General features: G+C 38.0%; 1 protein-coding gene across 2 annotated transcripts; it reads right to left on the bottom strand.

Annotated features, from left to right (window-relative positions):
• Positions 1 to 8152: 8152 nt before the first annotated feature.
• Positions 8153 to 17794, bottom strand: TBX22 (T-box transcription factor 22; the record flags this gene model as incomplete). 2 transcript variants are annotated; one of them, XM_080718551.1, is made up of 8 exons in its annotated part: positions 8153 to 8766; positions 11700 to 11785; positions 12134 to 12198; positions 12556 to 12720; positions 13681 to 13855; positions 15734 to 15835; positions 16587 to 16785; positions 17617 to 17794. In XM_080718551.1, 8 exons carry the CDS (start codon positions 17792 to 17794, stop codon positions 8153 to 8155), a joined length of 1584 nt encoding a protein of 527 aa, XP_080574677.1. The 2 variants fall into 2 exon arrangements, with proteins under 2 accessions (XP_080574677.1, XP_080574678.1); XM_080718552.1 differs by having other exon boundaries at positions 16587 to 16782.
• Positions 17795 to 18204: the final 410 nt, after the last annotated feature.

The raw sequence follows: 18204 nt of genomic DNA, 5'->3' as shown, positions 1-18204 counted from the left end.
GGTTGAAAACCCACCAAGATTTAATCAAGAAGAATTAGAGATGGGTGTGGTGGCACATGCTATAATTCCAGTACTTGGAAGGCTGAGACAGGAGGAGGATCCCAGATTTAAGGTCAGCCTCAGTGCTGAAAAAAAAAAAAAACAGATGCAGAAAAAGCATTTGAAAAATTCAGCATCTATTTGTGATCAAATATCTCAACAAATTGATTATAAGAGGAAGAATCACAATGTATCAATAGCCATATAAATAAACTCACAGCCAATATCACATTGAATGGGGAAAAAGTTGAAAGCTTTTCATTTAAAGTCTTGAACAAGGAGGCTAAGATGCTTGTTTCACTGCTGTTACTCAACATAGTAGTGGAAGTCTTACCTAGCCAGAACCATAACCAAAGAAAAAAAACATCCAAATTGGAAAGGAAAAAGTCAAATTGTTCCTATTTGCAGATGACATTGTCTTACATGAAACCCCAAAGATTCCACCAAAAAACTGTTATAACCAAAAAGCAAATAAAGTTGCAAGATACAAAGTCAAAAGACAAAAATAAGTGTTATTTCTGCATGTAAATAACAGACTATCTAAAAAATAAGTAAACATTTCCCTTTAAAGTAGTTATAAAAAAGTACCTAGAAACAAATTTAACCAAAGAGGTGTAAGAGCCCTATAATGAGAATGATAACAACATTGAGGAAAGAAATCTTTAAATAAGATACAAATAAGTGGAAAGATAGGCCATATTTATGGATTGAAATAATATTAACTGTCTATACTACACAAAGTGACTTAGAGAATAAATGCAATCTATGGCAAAATTCCAATGTACTTTTTATAGCTGAATAGGATTTCTTTGTGTGTGTGAGTGTGTTTCTACTGGGGATTGAACTTAGGGACATTCTACCTTTGAGCAACATCTCCTGTCATTTTTCTTTTGAAATAGTCTCATTACATTCCTGAGGGTCTCTGCAAATTGTTGAGGCTGGCAATTGATTGCTGATCTTAATACCCTACTCTCTCAGCCTCCCAAGTACTGGGATTACAGATGTGTGCCAGCACACTCGGTCCCATTTTCTTTATCCATTTATTAATTCTTAAATTGATTCTCTATCTTTGCTAATGTGATTACTGCTGCAATAAACATGGTAGTACATGTCTTTCAACATAAATCTGGAAGACATTATATTAAGTGGTATAAAATGGGCACAAAAAGACCATACTGGAGTTCTGGAGTTTTAAGAAGTTATCCTCATAGAAATAGTAAAAAAAACAATGCAGCAAGATCAGGCGTTTGAGACCAGCCTGAGAGCACAACAAGATGCATGGCCCACCTCAAATAATAAATAATTTTTTAAATGTGCATGTGGCACTTCAAAAATATATATATATATATATATATATATATATATATAATTATTTGTAGAATGGTAAGAGGTTTGTAGAAAGAATATACTTATGGTATCTTCCTATGATATATGTTTTAAATCAATTTTAATAAAATATTCTGAGCCTTTACACATGCTAATACACTGATTCTAAAGAAACAGACACTGATATTAGTTAACACAACCTCCAGCCCCCGGAAGAATTGCTTTACTATTTGAAACATTAGCCAGTGCTAATGGAGTGCCAGTTCAGAGAAGCAATGCCCAAGAGCAGAAGAAAAGTTCACAATGAGCAATGTATGTGTGTATATACCTCTACCATCTTATACTCCATTAAGAGAGATGACTACACTGCACCATTAAAAATAATTTTAAAAAATCTTATAATGACAAAAAAAGAAAACACAATGAATACCAGGGCTGGCAAGTACTGGAGGCTGAGAGGATGGGGAGAATTTGTCAATGGGTACAAACTTATAATTAGGAGGAATAAGTCCTGATGTTCTATTATACAGCAGAGTGACTTTAGTTATCAGTAATGTGACATATTTCAAAATAGCTAGAAGAGAGGATTTTGAATGTCTCGACTGCAGACCAATGATAAATATTCAAAGTGATGGATATGGGATATGCTTATTACCCTGATGTGATCCTTACACAATGTACACAGGTACCCGTATAGCATATTGTAGCATCTAAACATGTACAGATACTGTGTCACATAAAAACAAAAATTTGGAAAAATTTAGTTTAATTTTTCACAAGCATAGAAAAACAATACCAAAATTCATATAAAACCCTAAAGACTTCAAGTAACCAGAGCAATTACAGTTAACAGCTTTAGTATATTTTTGGTTATCAAAACACTAATATCTTTGGGATATTAATGTAACAAATATTCATGATACATGAAAATCATTATTAGTACAGTGTGGCTTCAACTTCATAAAATGTATGCTCAGTGTGTGCAGGTATACATGATGACTAGAATTCAAACTGTAAATCATTTGTAAACATTGGTCTTTTGTGTTCTTTGCTTCTTGTGTTTTTTTTTAGTTGTCAGTAATGTACATATAAACTTATAAAAGCTGGAAAATAAATGTTGATATTATTCCTCCCTCAGTTATAGCCTAGTTGGAAAGATACACACATGAACAACTAAACTGAAATATACCATAGCAGGTATGTGTGTATGTGAAGCTACAAATCTTTGTTAGCATCAGTCTTGGCAGTAACCCCACTTCTACTGGAAGGCCCCATAGCTTGTCTAGCTGAGGGCTCAGAGGAACTGCCCTGATTCATCACATACAGAGAAATTCTGAATTTAGTTACAATCTTTGACTGCCAGTACCAGAATAATTTCTCCTAATCCCATATGTGTGGTGCTGGGATCTACAGAGCCTTCTGTAATGAAACACCCCATCTCCACTCCTACCTCATTAATGTTACATACATACAACTTTCTTTCTTCTGCCTAGCACTATAATTTGAAAAGAATCCAACCTGGGGTTTGCAAAATATTACTCATCTAACAAATATTGTTTGGCCTGCGTATGAGTTACCTTAAATAAAACCAAATACAGTATATTGGTAGGTACAGCAGTAAGGAACTTGGATCTTCAACTTGGATCTTACTGAGACCACACCAAATACAAAGGGTATTCTTTTTATTGGTGTTTCTATAAAACAATCTTGATAAAATCTACAAAATTTAGTAAGGAATAAAATTAGCATAATGAGACATTAGTATCATTGGTGAGAAGATCACAAATTCTTTATGTCAAAAAATAAATAGGAAAACTCAACTTCTGTCAAATTTTAAATAAAGGTAAGGTACTATTTTTTAAAAAATAACTATGAAATGGAAGATGAATTAAATGATGTATTTTATTTTTCTTTCTTTTTTTTTTTTTGCGGGCCTGGGGATGGAACCCAGGGGCATTTGACCTCTGAGCTCCACCCCCTGCCCTAGTTTTTATTCTTTATTTTGAAACAGGGTCTCACTAAGTTGCGGGCGGCCTCACTAAGTAGCGAGGCTGTCCGTGAACCGCGATCCTCCAGTCTCAACCTCCCGAATGCTGGGATTACAAGCGTGCAGCACCATGCCCAGCTTAAATGATGTATTTTATAAAAGAATCCTTAAAGACATTAATTTTGACCTAACACATGTTGTGGAGGCTAGTCTCAAACTGTGCCCTTCCTGTCTCATATTAAGATTTATTTATAGCATTTCCTACAACTAATATTTACATTATATTTTATCATATAAATTAGTATGTGATTTCAAATCCTAAATCAAAATTCTGCCATCTTTAACAATAACAAAAATGCAATAATTTTAAATAAAATATTAAAGACACAAATTATCATACTATAATTTTTTCGATTACATTTCACTTTAAATCTTGTAACTCTTTTAGGCAGATTAAAAAATAAAGCCTAAGCATGTATATACATTTCAACTAAGTTGAAAGATCCTGTAACTATTCTCTGTACATCTGCTCACTATAATGTATGTTTACATATTAATGTGCAGTACAAATTTGTAAACATGAACATTTGAAACTTTGAAAGGAAATGATACTAGTCTTTTTCCTCTCAATATTTTATTGAAACAACATGTCAAAATTTGGCCAGCACCACACATTTAAATAGTTTAATAGGGGATATGTTTTGAATGCTCTGTAGACCTATTTGTTCTGTTTTATGTTGTCGTCCAAACCATGTTTATTTGTACAGTTTTAATACAAATTATCATTTAATTGCAGACCAAACCTATGAAGATTAAATATATACCAAGGCATTTAAATCAAAGCAACTGCCACCAATGCCTAAGCTACACATTTGGTTTGCTTTAAACTGTTCCAATAAACATGTTAAATTTCAGTGAAATCAACTGGTAAACTGTTGCTGTATATCAGGATATTATTGTTATTTTGGCTAGTTGAAGATTTTTTCAGCACAAAGATGACATATCGCTAAATTGGAATAAAAACATTGTACTACCACCTTGTCAATTCAATTCACCAAGTACAGTATATGCAATTAGACATTTCTAAGTATTTTTAAATGTGCCTTTCCACACAGCATATATAATTAATAGTGTAAGTATGCATCGAGTAGGTGCTCTTTGTAGCATCTCTTTTACGAAGGGGAGGGAGAATAAATGACACAGCATTAATTATTTTAAAACAAATTTAAATGCAATTAGAAATATATATGCTTTATGTGCATATATATTCTGTGCCAGGATAAAGTTACATTCACATATACACATATATACTAATGTGACATCTGGAATTTATCAAATTTCATATTCATATATGGAAAAAACTTTTTATTGACATTCAGTAGAGACAACTACTGCATATTATCCTACTGTATGCATGGACATGCAACTCTATTGTCTCAGATCATCTAAATATGTCCTCAGTATGCATGTGACCTTTTTGAAATATACTTTACGTATTTATAAAAAAACATTTATTTAAGTCACATTTTGGCTCAGCCAGAAATACTGACCAACACAATAGTAATATATAAAGGCTATATATTACCTGATTTCTATGTGCTGTGATTTTCTCCAAGGTGCACAGTAGAAACACTAAGGAGACTGAAAGGGAAAACTTCCGTAATGTCCACTGAAGATACTTGTCTTTATTTGGTGTTGGCACCTTGTCAAGTTGTCAGCACATAGGACTGATGGTTCAAAGACTGATTACTCACTGACTCTTCACTTGCTAATCCTAATAGTTCATTTCTTCTCAAGCTACAGACATGCTTTGACCTCACAAAAGAATGAAATCTTGCCCACTCGCAGACCATATGCAGAACCCATGTCTTATAACAATGAACAATACCTCTGTATAGCTGGGGGGGGAAATCTTTTCATTTTTGTAGTACACAGAATAGGAACAAAACAATTGGAAGGCTCTTAAATTGTGTTACCTAAAGTTATATGTTAGACTTTAAAATGTAATCTCCATAGGACTTAGGTACTCTGTACAGTGAAATAGAATAATAGTATTAAAGAGTTCTACATTACCTTACTTAAAGTTTTATATTGGTTTTCAGAATGTAATGAATAGAGGATTTATCCACTTAGACCTGTGTTCTTCAACCTGTCTTTGATTTCAACTTGGCCGACTGTTCCACAAAATAGTATCTTCCTGACCAGGAAATCTGACTACAAATCTGAGCCTGATTGAGGGCTGTGCAAGAATAAAGTAATATTCACTTAGTTCCTGACTCAATGTGTAAATTTTACAGTTGATACAAAATTTATATTCTCTTGGTTTATTTGGGGAAAGTCATATAACCAGGTCAGATTAAGAATCAGATTTATAAATGCAGTATGATGAATCAAGATTTTTTTTAAAAGGTGGGAGGAGGTACATGTATCACTGAACCAGATGCAAACGGAGGTTTTACTTATTAGAATTGGGGGTCTATTAAGTATTATTTGTCCCACTTCTTTCTAACAATTTCACACTTTGTCTAACCCGAGTGGCTTTTGATTTTTGTTTTTAAAAAAGCCTAACATTTATTTGAAGCAGTTAAATGTGGAAGAATTCTTAGTTTTTTATTCCACAATTTTCCAAGTCACTTAACTTTTGCATCATACATCAAGAAGGTTCAGTTTATTCAACAGAAATAGTAAGAAAATTAAATATTTATATACATAAATTAGAGGTGTTAGCAAATTTCTGAAAATTAGTAATTTGCTCAGAAGGGGACTGCTCGCTATTACAACTCTTATGGTTTCTTACCAGCCTAGTTTTTTTTTTTTAATGAAGGCTTTCCCTTGATTACTTCTTCAATTAAAAGTGTGAACTAATTTATTATAATGTATAAAATAGCTTTTTATGTGTCTAACTTTTTTGACTTAAGCCTTAGTTTCTTTTTATTAATCCCTATTAACAGTGAACTTATTACTAGTGTTATGTGGAAAATATATAGCAAATTTTTCTGAAATATAAATTATAGGGCATATGTATTCTGAAGCAGATACCCAATTAATTCCTTCTCTTAAAAAATCACTCAAAAATAATCCAAAGATTTTCTTAATTTTTAGTTAAAACTTTCTCTTGGAAATTACTGAAGTCCTCCTATGCAAGCCCTTATTTAATCATAATCTGATATGGAAGCTTCTACTAAAGTCACAATTTATTTTACCAGTTTAAAGTTAGCTTACAGTTTTCCCATTTTAGAGTAGGCAACAATAAATTATGCTTGTTGCTTTTGATCCCCTGTTTAACAGACCTGAGTAATGTAGAACTTATGCCTCAAAGATATTTGCAACACGCACTTAGCTGGAATCGCAGTATTTCATCTTAAATGGAATATTTGGTTTTAATGCAATAGGTGCTGTTTTATCAATTCTTCCAGGAGTAAAGTGGATATAATTTTAATAGTAAGACACATTTATAAGGCATTTTTATAAAAATAAATAGCGATTATAAACATTTTCTATTTTTTGTAAGAGTTAGAAAAAAGTTTAGCAGATTATCTAGTGTCAAAAGTCAAGCCATGCCATTGTAATATGAGGTTCTTGTCTTAATAAAATGACTAGAGCTACTGGCATGAAAATTTAAATCTTAAGGTTATACAGATTTAATATGGGTTATACTTCATAAGCATTTTCATAAATTTCAGACCTAGTGAAAGTAAACTGTTGAACTTCATAAACTAAAATAAGATATTAAATTTTGTCAGTCTAATTTATCATTACTGACACATGAGCCTGTATATAACTCTACTTTGATAGTTATGAATTCAACTGTATTCTCCCCTTTCAATAATAATGTCTTAGTCTTCCTGAAGAACTAAAATTACTATTTTTTAAGCAGTGTATAAAATATACTAAGTTTTTACATAAGTAATTAAGGTTCATCTAAGAATTTTCCCAAAGTAAAAGAGAGTAAAAGATCAAATTTATTTAGAATGTTTTAATTTTCATTTGATCTTTATGCTCCTTTAGGATTAAATATTGCTTAGGCTACAAAGATTAATAAAAATAATACTTGAAAGTTTGTGTTCTTATTTGCTCCTCGAAATTGAGATTAGTATTTTCTTCAACAGCAGAGTATAAAAGTATAAAGTGAACAATTCAATTTTCTTCTATAATTACTAGAGAGATAATGACGAAGTCAATCTTCACAGATAAATTGTTTTACTGCTTCCACAGGAATTACATCCATTTTTTGTCATTATTTGTTATGTAAAAGGCAGGTGGCATGGTCAACTGGCTACACTATATAAAGACTCTATCACCTGGCATCAATTTTCACAGATGGGCTATTTCATCAAGTAATATTTATTGCATATCTTATTTTGAGGCCCAAGGCCACTATAATTAGAGATTCTTATCGACCGCATTTGATATAAACAACTTCTTGTGAAGATTAGTTAAGGCACTTTAAAAGTGTAACAGAAGCCTGGCACAGTGGTGAAGTCCTGTAATCCCAGTACATGGAAGGCTGACATAGAGAGATTGCAGGTTCAAGTCTAGCCTCAAGAATTTATTGAGATCCTTAGCAACTTAATGAGACCATGTTTCAAAATAATAACTAAGGGCTGTGGAGTACCTTACCTTAGAGGTAGAACCCCAATGGGTTCCAGTACTACAAAGAAACAAGTCAAAACAAGACATATAACACAACAACGCTGGCTAATGATGTGTGTAAAGCCCAATAGATGTTGACTTTTTGTTAGTTACAAATAAAGAAAAAATGTGCTTACATGTAATTGTTTTAAAAATGTGATTGTTCCACTAAAGACAATGGTTGATTGCTGGATACCAATGAACATGATTACATTTGCCTTCTCTGAAAGAAACTTGACTGTTATCATTTCCTTTGAGATGATTGGCAGCATTAACCAGTCTAGTTGGCATAGAGAAGTTGCACCTATAGACGCCATAAGAAGGATGGAAAGAGCAATTGAGATCATCCTGGGTGATGGGATTTGGTGGGAAAATATTTCCAGGTCCCTGTAATCCATATAACATCTGATTGACAGAATGAGGTGCTGGTAGACGCTGCCCACTGAAGTTTTCAGATGAAGCACTTTTGGAATTGTTGATCCCCAAGGAAGATAACATGGGCACTTCCATCATGAGTGGAGCTAAAGACTGAGATCTGTTGCTGCTTGCCAGCTTTTCTGGAGCAGGTAAGACCAGAGGTTGCTGTCTCCAAAAATTAGTTGGGCAAATCTTGTAGCAAAGGGGCAGATTGATATTGTGCAGGTATGCTTCTGGACAGGTCATTCCAAGGGAGCTTGCAGGTAAGTGAAATGTAGGTGGAGAGCAAGGTGGAGAAAGTAAGGAGCTTAAAGGAGAGGGAGCCCCTCCACTGGAAGTCACTGGAGATGAGCCACTGCTTCCACCTGTGAATGACAATTCAGTTAATGAACAATGAACTCAGTGTTCTTGCTGAATAATTTATAATATCAGTCACCACCCCTGCTTCATTCCTAACTTCCCTTGCAAGCTCATAGTTCTTTTGGCTCCTTTAGGAAAAGGAGTGCTTATTCGTCCAAGTGATCTTGAATATAGTAACTCAACTATAACCACCATTATTAGTTTTAAAGCTTCTTCTTTATATCATGTACTGAACATTCGCTAAGATCAAGAAATATACTAGATACTTAAACTAAATTTATCCAATGAATGACAGAAGGAGCCTAACTATATGATTCAAAGTAAATCACATGAACAAAACTAGCTATTTTATTTCTTAACTTTAAAAATGTATTAAAATTGAGCCGGGTGTGGTGGTGCATGCTTGTAATCCCAGTACTTGAGAGGCGGAGACTTCGTGAGGTTCTCCACAACTTAGTGAGATCTTGTTTCCAAATAAAATATAAAGTAGGATTGGGATGTAGCCTGGAGACAGAAAGCCTTTGGGTTCTATACCCAGTACCACAAAAAATGTACTAAAATAACTAGTTAAGGAAATTGAACAAATTAAATGCTTGTTTGGGATTCTATAGACATAATAGTATAACATATATAATAGTATATGGCTATAACCTCTCATAAGTGAAAAGAACATATTTAAAACATTAATTTTTTTCTTATATAAAGATTATTGATGGAAAGACTTCCATGGCTATTGACTAAACTTGATTAAGTCATGGGTTTTTTCTTAGTGTTGCTGTTGTTTTTCTTAACTGTTTTCTGTATATTTATCTAGCCTAAACTTTCATCAGCAGACTGGCTAACCTCTTGGATAATTAAACATTAAAATTTATTTGAAAATTGGTACTCTTTTTCTTTGCAATTGGAATGCATTATGAGAAATTTAATCATTAAGAAGACTATCATTTTGAATTATCAGTTAATAGTAATTGTTATTTTTTCTTTATTACCGTATATTCTGGTTACTTGGATATTTTTAAAGCATGCTACCTAAATGCTTTAACTTAAGTTGATACTGTAAAATAAGTGTTATTATTTTTCTTTACCACCCTCTAAACCACATCAGAAAACTCAAGTCAATGAAATATTTCAGCAACTGATTAAACTTGATTTTCTTGAATCTCAATCGGTTATTGTGGCATAATGTAAAATTCAAGCAAAGTATAATGTTGATGACTTGCTCCATAATATAATATTGAAATAATTTTCAAAGACAAGAGACTCTAATGGAGTATAGATAAAAGGGCAAAAATCCCATGCTGTTTGAAAATTAATATTCTTCTATTTATTCTTGAATATCAGAGTAAATGAAGGTATATATTACCTTACCTTAAAACTGCATTATTTATTATTATTAGTAGTAGTATATAGTCATGTAATATACTACCTGAGAACAAATACCTTGAGAATATTTTTAAATGATTGTGGCAATTAGTTGTAATGCAAAAAGACAGATACTCCATGATTTAACTCATATGTGGTTTTATCAAAAATGTTGATCTTAAACAAGTTGAAAGTAGAATGATGGTTACTGGAAGCCAGGACAATAGGTAGAGGGAATGATGGGGAAAGGTTGACTAATAGGTACGAAGTGAGAAATAGGAGCAAGAAGTTCTGGTATTATATTGCACAATAGGTTTACTACATGTAACAATGATGTACTATGCATTTGAAAACGTTAGGAAAGGAGTTTGAAAGTTTTTGCCATATAGAAATGATACATCTTTTAGGAGGTAAGTATTTTTAAATTGATTTAAACATTATGCAATGCACACATATCTGGAAACATTGCATAGTACCCCATTAATATGCACAATTTTTTTTGCGGTACTGGGGATGGAACCCAGGGGTATTCTACCTCGGAGCCACACCTCCAGCACTATTTTTTATTCTTTATTCGGAAACAGGGTCTCACTGAGTTGCAGAGGGTCCTCACTAAGTAGTAGCTGAGACTGGCCACAAATCGCGATCCTCAGGTGTCAGCTTCCTGAATGCTGAGGTTACAAGCGTGCACCACCATGCCCGGCTTTACAATTTTTGCTTTTAATGTATGAGTTAAAATATTTTAAATATTCAGATCTAATAAAACAGGAAAATTATAGCATTTATGTCAAATTCATCCTATGTCCTACTTTTATATTTCTTGTGAGCCTCTTTGTTGGCTTATTAGTTGTAACTATTTTAAGTCTATAGTATTCATCTTTGACTTTTAACATTACTTCAAGTAATATTGTGCCACTTCATGTATAATAACTTTGTAGCAGTGTACTTATATTTATTCCTTCCCATATTCTGTACCATGATCATCATACACTTTATCTTACATGATATAGACTGCATAAAACTTTTTAAGAAGTTTGAAAGTACAAGCACAATATACACTCACAAAAAAATGAGCTAGATAGTATGGTATAGTAATACTTTCAATGTTTATTTCTCTACTCACAAAAAAATATTTCTAGCTAAGTGCTGATGTTATTTTAAGGAAGTAATTTTAATATGTGCTAAAACTTTTCATATAACATATAATACCCATTTCTATAACCAATATATTTGCAAATCAGAACTTAGATGAACCACTAGCAGATCCTTACTATGAGACAGTGAGATGCTGAAAGGGTTCAGGTGAGATTTGTAAATGAGGGTCTAAAATAACTCAAGAATATAGATGTCCAGAAATCCACCATTACTACAGCTCTATTCTCTTCTTTCTTGAAAGCTGCCAGCATTCCTTTTTTCTTGCCTTTTACTTCCTCACCAAAGTAAATATACATCCATTTGCTTATAAACACAAATTGTCTGGTATATACCTTGCCCCTGTATAGTATTTGGTACAAAGGTTCTGGCTACTGTTATTTCAACATGTAAAAATAAAACTGAAGTTTACAAGTTTTCTTACTTTGTGTTTCTGCACCAAAGGTTTTAAAATCCAGAGTGAGAGAAGGTCTCCATGGGTAGGTCTCTAAAAGCCCATCCAATAAACCCCTGAAAAAAAGATTCAACTTTCAGCAAACCCAGAATCCAGTTCTTGAACATAATGATTTACCTCAACATTTTATAAATTTTGTAGGTTATTATCCAAAATGCTTCTCTTTTATAGCTAGACTTCTAAATAAAATTCAATCAAAACCAAGATTCTAGCAATATCTTAAAAATGGGTAAGGGAGAGAGTAGAAAAAAGCCAGATTGTGGAGACAAAATGTCAGGCTCCTTTTCTAACTCCTACTGGTCACAAAACTTAGATCTTCTGAGTCTCTGAGCTGCAGTTTCCTAATCTTTAATATTTTTGAAAAGGGCTTCAAAAATATTAGGCATGATTGTTATATTACTTACCTATTTCTTCCAGGATCTCTAAATCCTTTAGCAAAAGGATTCCTATCTATTTTCAGTTTGGTAATCTGTGAATTGAAAAGAAAGAGAAAGCAAAAATGAATGTTCTTTGTGAAAACACAATTGCTTATAATGTTTACAAGGACTACACAAGACTGGAATCTGTGATGTGGCACTTTAAGTACATATAAACATAGAAGTAAGTAAAATTTAGAATAATTATCCTTTTTATTCTGCCCCCTTTTACCTCTTCTTTCTCACATAAGAATCACACAATTTATTATCAAAATTGATTCAATGAAATAGCAGTAAAAGCATGATTTTTCCCCATTGTTTATAATATAACCTGTGGAGTGCTGGTTGCCTGTATCCCAGGATCCCTCTCTGGGGCCACTTCTGCTTGCCTGGGAACTGGCCAGCTTTACCTGCTGATTTTGGTAAGCTGTCACTGTGGTGAATTCAGTTTCTTTAAAGGAGAATGTCTTAACCCCTTCAGCAGGCAGGGAGTGAATCCGGGACAGGTCAACTCTGCTGTCTTGCTCCATCACATGCACACGGGGCTTGTATTTATGCATAGACTGCAGAATGATCTAGGGGAGAAATGGCCAAATGCTGTCAGAATAACTGGCTTCCCCTTCCAACCACCTTTTCCCTCTCATGACCATCCCCAATGTGGGCACACACCAAGAAAGAGATAAGGCTAAACCAGGGAGGCTGGGGAGCCACATGCAAAAACTTTTGATGTGGAATGTGGCCCCCCACAGAGATGCTCTGGGCCTAAAGGAATTCTAGAGGAAGGCACCTCAGCAACACCAGGCAGCAGTGGGTCCTTCCATTTCCAGAGTGGGGTCATTTCCTGTTTCCAAATGTGGATGGCCACGTGATATAATAGTCTTACTGGGATCTGGTCACCTGTCACAGATTCCCTGGGAAATGACTGACAGGCCTGACATTCCTGACTTGCTAATTCCAGTAGATTCCTTCTTTCCTTTTGTGTCTGGCATGGGGACAGCTGGGGAGGGCAGAGGCAGGAGTGTACCTAGAGAGAAGGCTTATGATCTAAGTGACCTGAAAACTGCCAAAGACTATTTGCCCCCTGGGAACAGGAGCTGAGAGTGTTAGGGGAGAGATTTCCAGTGGGCTTTCAGGTTCCCGTGCTTGCATCCTCCCACTTCATCACATGAACAACTGAGTAAACCACAGGGCAGGTAGGAGCAGCTCTGGTGACTGCTCCAGAGGCCGAGGTTCCTGACAGCCCCAAGAAGCTTTTCCTGCCTCTGACAATCTGGGCCCAGACACTCTGGCTTCAGCAGCTCTTTTTGTATCCTGTCACTCACTCTCACCATTCCCCTTGGCCAGCATTCTCAGTCTCCAAGCAAATGTTTCAGGAGCCCTTCCTTGGTGCTTTTACTCAAAGGTCCAGATCTTACACAGTTCCTAAAGAGCACAGCACGTACATCTGAGAGAAGCTTCTTTGGCCTCTCCGGGGCAACCTGCGGGCACGAATGCTGGCACCTCCCTCTTCAGCAGGAAAGACTGTTCTCACTCACGTGCCCTTTGTCGTCCAATTCATTGTTGGTGAGTTTCACCCGATCGAAGCTGATGATCTGCCGCATCCAGGCTTCTCCTGAGCAGGGCGAGTCTGGGTGCACATAGAATCTGGGAGTGATGCAGGAATGGTCAGTATTCCCAGCTACCATCCACTGCGAGCTATGATACACGTACCTGAAAAAGTGCAGGGAGTGGTGTTAAACTCCACCAGCCAAAGCCAGGAGCATGTGAGGTCGGCTGCTGGGTTCTGTTCCTTAGGGCATCACTGAAAGCGAGCCCTCTGAGTCAATGGCAGGTAGCAAATGACCCACCTGGACTTCTAAAGAGCACCCAGGGACAGAAAACCAACAGTAAATAATCACGTGCCGTGGAAAGGAGAAATGAAAACCAATAGTTAAATAATCATGTGCTGTCAAATTGCCTTGTCAGGACAGGGCAAAAAAAAAAAGGTCTTGGAATTTACAAGCCTGGTTTGTATTTCCTCAGAGAAAATGCAACAGAAATTGATCCAACTCATTTTACTGCATGGAATGCTGGGGGGAAATATCCCCCCCACCCCCCCCCCCGCTCCAAGAGAGTCAGGCGAAGAGCACAGGGAAGAAGTGGGAGGCTGAACAGGGTCTTTCTAGTCCATTGTCCCCAGGCTTAGTGGCCGCTCTTTGGCCAATAAGGCTTCCCATCAGAAGATGCCCAGGAAACCTGCCTGGGTCAGCCTCTGGGTTGATTTTCCCAGTTTTCAATCTCAAAGTCTCAGTTGTGCCCAGTTTCCCCAAACCGACTGCAACCTGCAAAGCAAACAGCTTGTTCTGTTGCTTCAAGGCAACTGATTGCAACAGGCTGGTGAGCTTCACCTCCTCCTAGCCCTCAAGACCATCACGGGGTTATAGGCAGGCTGTCTTCTTGGGGACCCGGGCACTGTACCCACCTCTGGTTGAACACTCACAATCTTTTATGGGCTGCTCTCTCGCAATCCTCTCTCCTTCCTACTCCCCATGAAAGCATACCTGGGCCAGGGCTCTCTGACCGCTAGCTTCAGAGGTCTTAGAAAAATTAGCTTAGTTTCAGGCTTTAGAACAATCTATCTACTCTTTGCCTGCTCTAAGTCTAGTGCTTAAAGAAAAAAACACAGTAAAAGCATTCTTGTACCCTCAGAGATAGGGCCACCACTTCAAATGGCTTAAAAAGGGACAAAAGGTGGGTGGGCCCTGACATGAGGACTCCTCAGCTACCTTGGGGGCAATTCAGGGCATCTTTCTGGGTGCCTGCTGCCAACCCAGCACAACCCAGCATCCAGAGTGCCCTCAGAAACTTGGGTCCATTTACAGCCCATGACACTTCTCCCCAATTCCATCAAACTGCATCCATTCTCCTCCATGCCAGAAGCCATACCCTCTGCAGTCTACATAGCCTATGCCAGAACAGTGGGAAGGATAGAGGACTGGGTCATTTTTATCTCCTTCCTTCCTTCCTTCCTTCCTTCCTTCCTTCCTTCCTTCCTTTCTTCCTTCTCTCTCTCTCTCTTTTATCTCTCTCTCTCCTCTCTCTCTCTCTCTCTCTCTCTCTCTCTCTTTCTCTCTTTCTCTCTCTCTTGCTCTCATTTATTTATTTACTTCTTTATTTTGTGGTACTAGAGATTGAATACAGAGGCATTCTAACCCTCAGCTACACCCTAAACCCCACCCCGAGCCCCTTTGAAATTTTTTTCCTTTTTTTGTGGTACTGGGGATGGAACCCAGCAGCATTCTACCTCTGAGCTATACCCACTGCCCTATTTTTTATTTATTCTTTCTTTTTAAACAGGGTCTCAGTTGCAAAAGGCTTCACTAAGTAGCTGAGGCTGTCCGTGAACCGTGATCCTCCAGTTTCAGCCTCCCGAATGTTGGGATTATAAGTGTGTACCACCATGCCCAGCTAACTTTCATTTTTGAACCAGGATTTCAGCTCAGTTGCTGAGGCTGTCCTGGAGCCTGCCATCCTCCTTGTCTCAGCCTCCATGGCCTCCCAGGTATAGACCACCATGACCAGCTGTGGGCCTCATAAGGGCCCAGTTACCTGTAGCGTTTGGAATCCACTGGTACCACATCGATGGCCACATAATATTGTTTCCCTGGGTCCAGCCCTTTCACCTTGACCCGAACAGAGGGGAACATCCGCCTGCGAGAAAAAAAAGAGAGAATGACCCAGAAACTTTGCCAGATGTTGAGAAGGGGGAGTGGTCAAGGACAAATACTGATGCCAGTGAAAAGTGAAGGAACTCACAGTACTGTGACAGATTCAGGGAATGACACTGGCTGCGTGAGGAGAGAGTACTGGTTATATGCTTTGACTGAACAAGTGTAGGATTTCTGAGGTGAGAGGAACATCCTTACCACAAGGGTTTCTCCCCAACCCACACACACTATCATAAAAAGCTATAAATAAGAAAAGTAGAAGAAAAAGGCTCTGTCCCTCCCCTGGGTTTTTAGCAGTAAGGTCTGTGAGGCAGACTGAAATTCAGAAGACTCACAAAAAAATCACCCAGCTGCCATGGGCTGCCAGCACCAAAAGGTGGCCATGGGAAAGGCTTGCTTGCCTCACAATAACCCAGGTGAAAATATGGGGAACCGGGAGCTTGTGAGATAAAATATTGTTCTCTGGTATATTTGAGGCTTAAACTCAGAGGTTTGATCACAGCCTGAGCATATCTGATTTTTGTCATATATGAGAAAGGCTGGAGCTGGGAAAGTGCTTTCAGGTACTCTCTTGGAATTAGGACAGTACCTGGAAGGAAGAATGTGCTATTTACCTGGGACTAGGTAGGCCTTAGACAAATAGATTGAAGGGTCTGTGGATTTCTCATGTTTGCCAAGGACATTAAGATCCTATGGTGTTTTGCCTCTTACAAAAAGCTTGGACAGAACCTAACCTGCCCGCCTTGGTAATAATCATCTCAGTCCCTATGTCATGGAACCTCTTCCACAGCTCGGATCCTTGAAGCTCCACTTGGATAACATCTTTATCTTCCAGACTTTCCTGGCTGTTGCCATCCCTTTCTCTGCCACTGCTGCTACCACCACACCCGGAGAAAGCAGTTGTTGCCGATTCAGTCTTGAGTCGCTTTCCTGCTGGACACAGAGACAGCCAGGGCTTGAGAAAGTTGTGCAGGCTTGTGTACTCCCTTCTATCAGATGCCTATCTGGGAACAGGTGGGCATCATCCCTTTCCCAGAAAGCAGGTGGTGGATACCCATGGTCCCCAGAACACTCTGTGGTTCCTTAATGGAGAGAGGGGCCCAAGTCTCAATTCAGAAAAGGTGTGATTAGAATTTTCCCTCTTCACCTTCTGGCAGATGATCCTGTCTGAGGCTGGATGTGCTGGAGATTTCGGGACTCAACCCTACTTCTTACTGAGTAACAGCCAGTCTTTGATTCATAGGCCCTTGTAGGGGATTTGTGAATCCTACTCTTCCTCAAGCATGTGCCCCCTCCCACCGCTGTTTACTGCAACTGCGAAGGAATCAAAGTACTCTGAAACCAAAGTACTACTTATTTATTTGTTTGGTGTTGGAGGTTGAACCCGGGGTCCTTCTGCCTGTGAGCTACAGCACCAGCCCTATTGAATTAATTAATTAATTTGAAACAACGTCGTGCTGGGTTACTGCATACTGGACTAGAACCTGAGATGGATACTCCTGTCTCAATCTCCCAAGTATCCGGAGTACAGACCGGCAGGAATGCTCCTGGCTCCCAGTGGGATTTTTAGGTTCTGAAACGGTCCCTACAGGCAGGTGGCAGAGGAGTCTCTGGGATCCCAAATGGGCTGCCGGGCTGGGTCAGGACATCTTTGGGTACGGCTGGCCGCTTCCCCACTGCGCGGCAGGCCAGGCGAGGGACCAGGATCCAGCAAGCTCAGGAGGTGGGCTCTGAGCAAGCGGGCTACCAGCAAGGGGTACTCACCCAGCTGCTTGCTCTTCTCCGCAGCAGCGCTGCTCCTTCTCTCCTCCTCTTCCTCTCTGTCCTCTGTTTCCTGCGGCTCTGGCTGTGCCTCCTCTCTTGGGTCTTGCGATTTTCTTTTGCTGGATCTCCCCACTAAGGCTTCCACGGAGAAGGCGTGCGCTCGAGAGCTCAGAGCCATCCCTGGAGGGGGGTAAGTGAATGTGCGCCGCACACTTTCAACCTGAGCTTGATTAGGGAGGGAGGGGGAGAGGGAGCGCGCAGATGATAGGCAAGCCAGGGAAAGCGGAAACTATCCCAAATCCGAAAAAGAAAAAAAAAAAAAAGAAAAAAACAATTTTTGGATCTTCACTCAAACCAACAAATAAAAATGTGTGTGTTTTATATATACATGTATTTTCCCTTCAAATAGACAAAATGAAAGGAAAGGGAGATTAAACTTTTCCCGAGTCCGACACTCCTTTTGCGCTCTTCAAGCTTTTGCCTTTTGTGCAGATCAACAGTCCTCAGATGCAGGACCTGGTAGAGTGCAGAGATTGGCAAACGCTGGCTTTTTACAGAGCGGACCTGCCGCCAATGGCGGCCCAGGCC

This window comes from Muscardinus avellanarius (assembly GCF_963383645.1).
Source record: "Muscardinus avellanarius genome assembly, chromosome: X".
Lineage (NCBI taxonomy): Eukaryota > Metazoa > Chordata > Mammalia > Rodentia > Gliridae > Muscardinus > Muscardinus avellanarius.
Note: the sequence above shows the minus strand (reverse complement) of the source record. Positions and strands in the feature narration are given on the sequence as shown.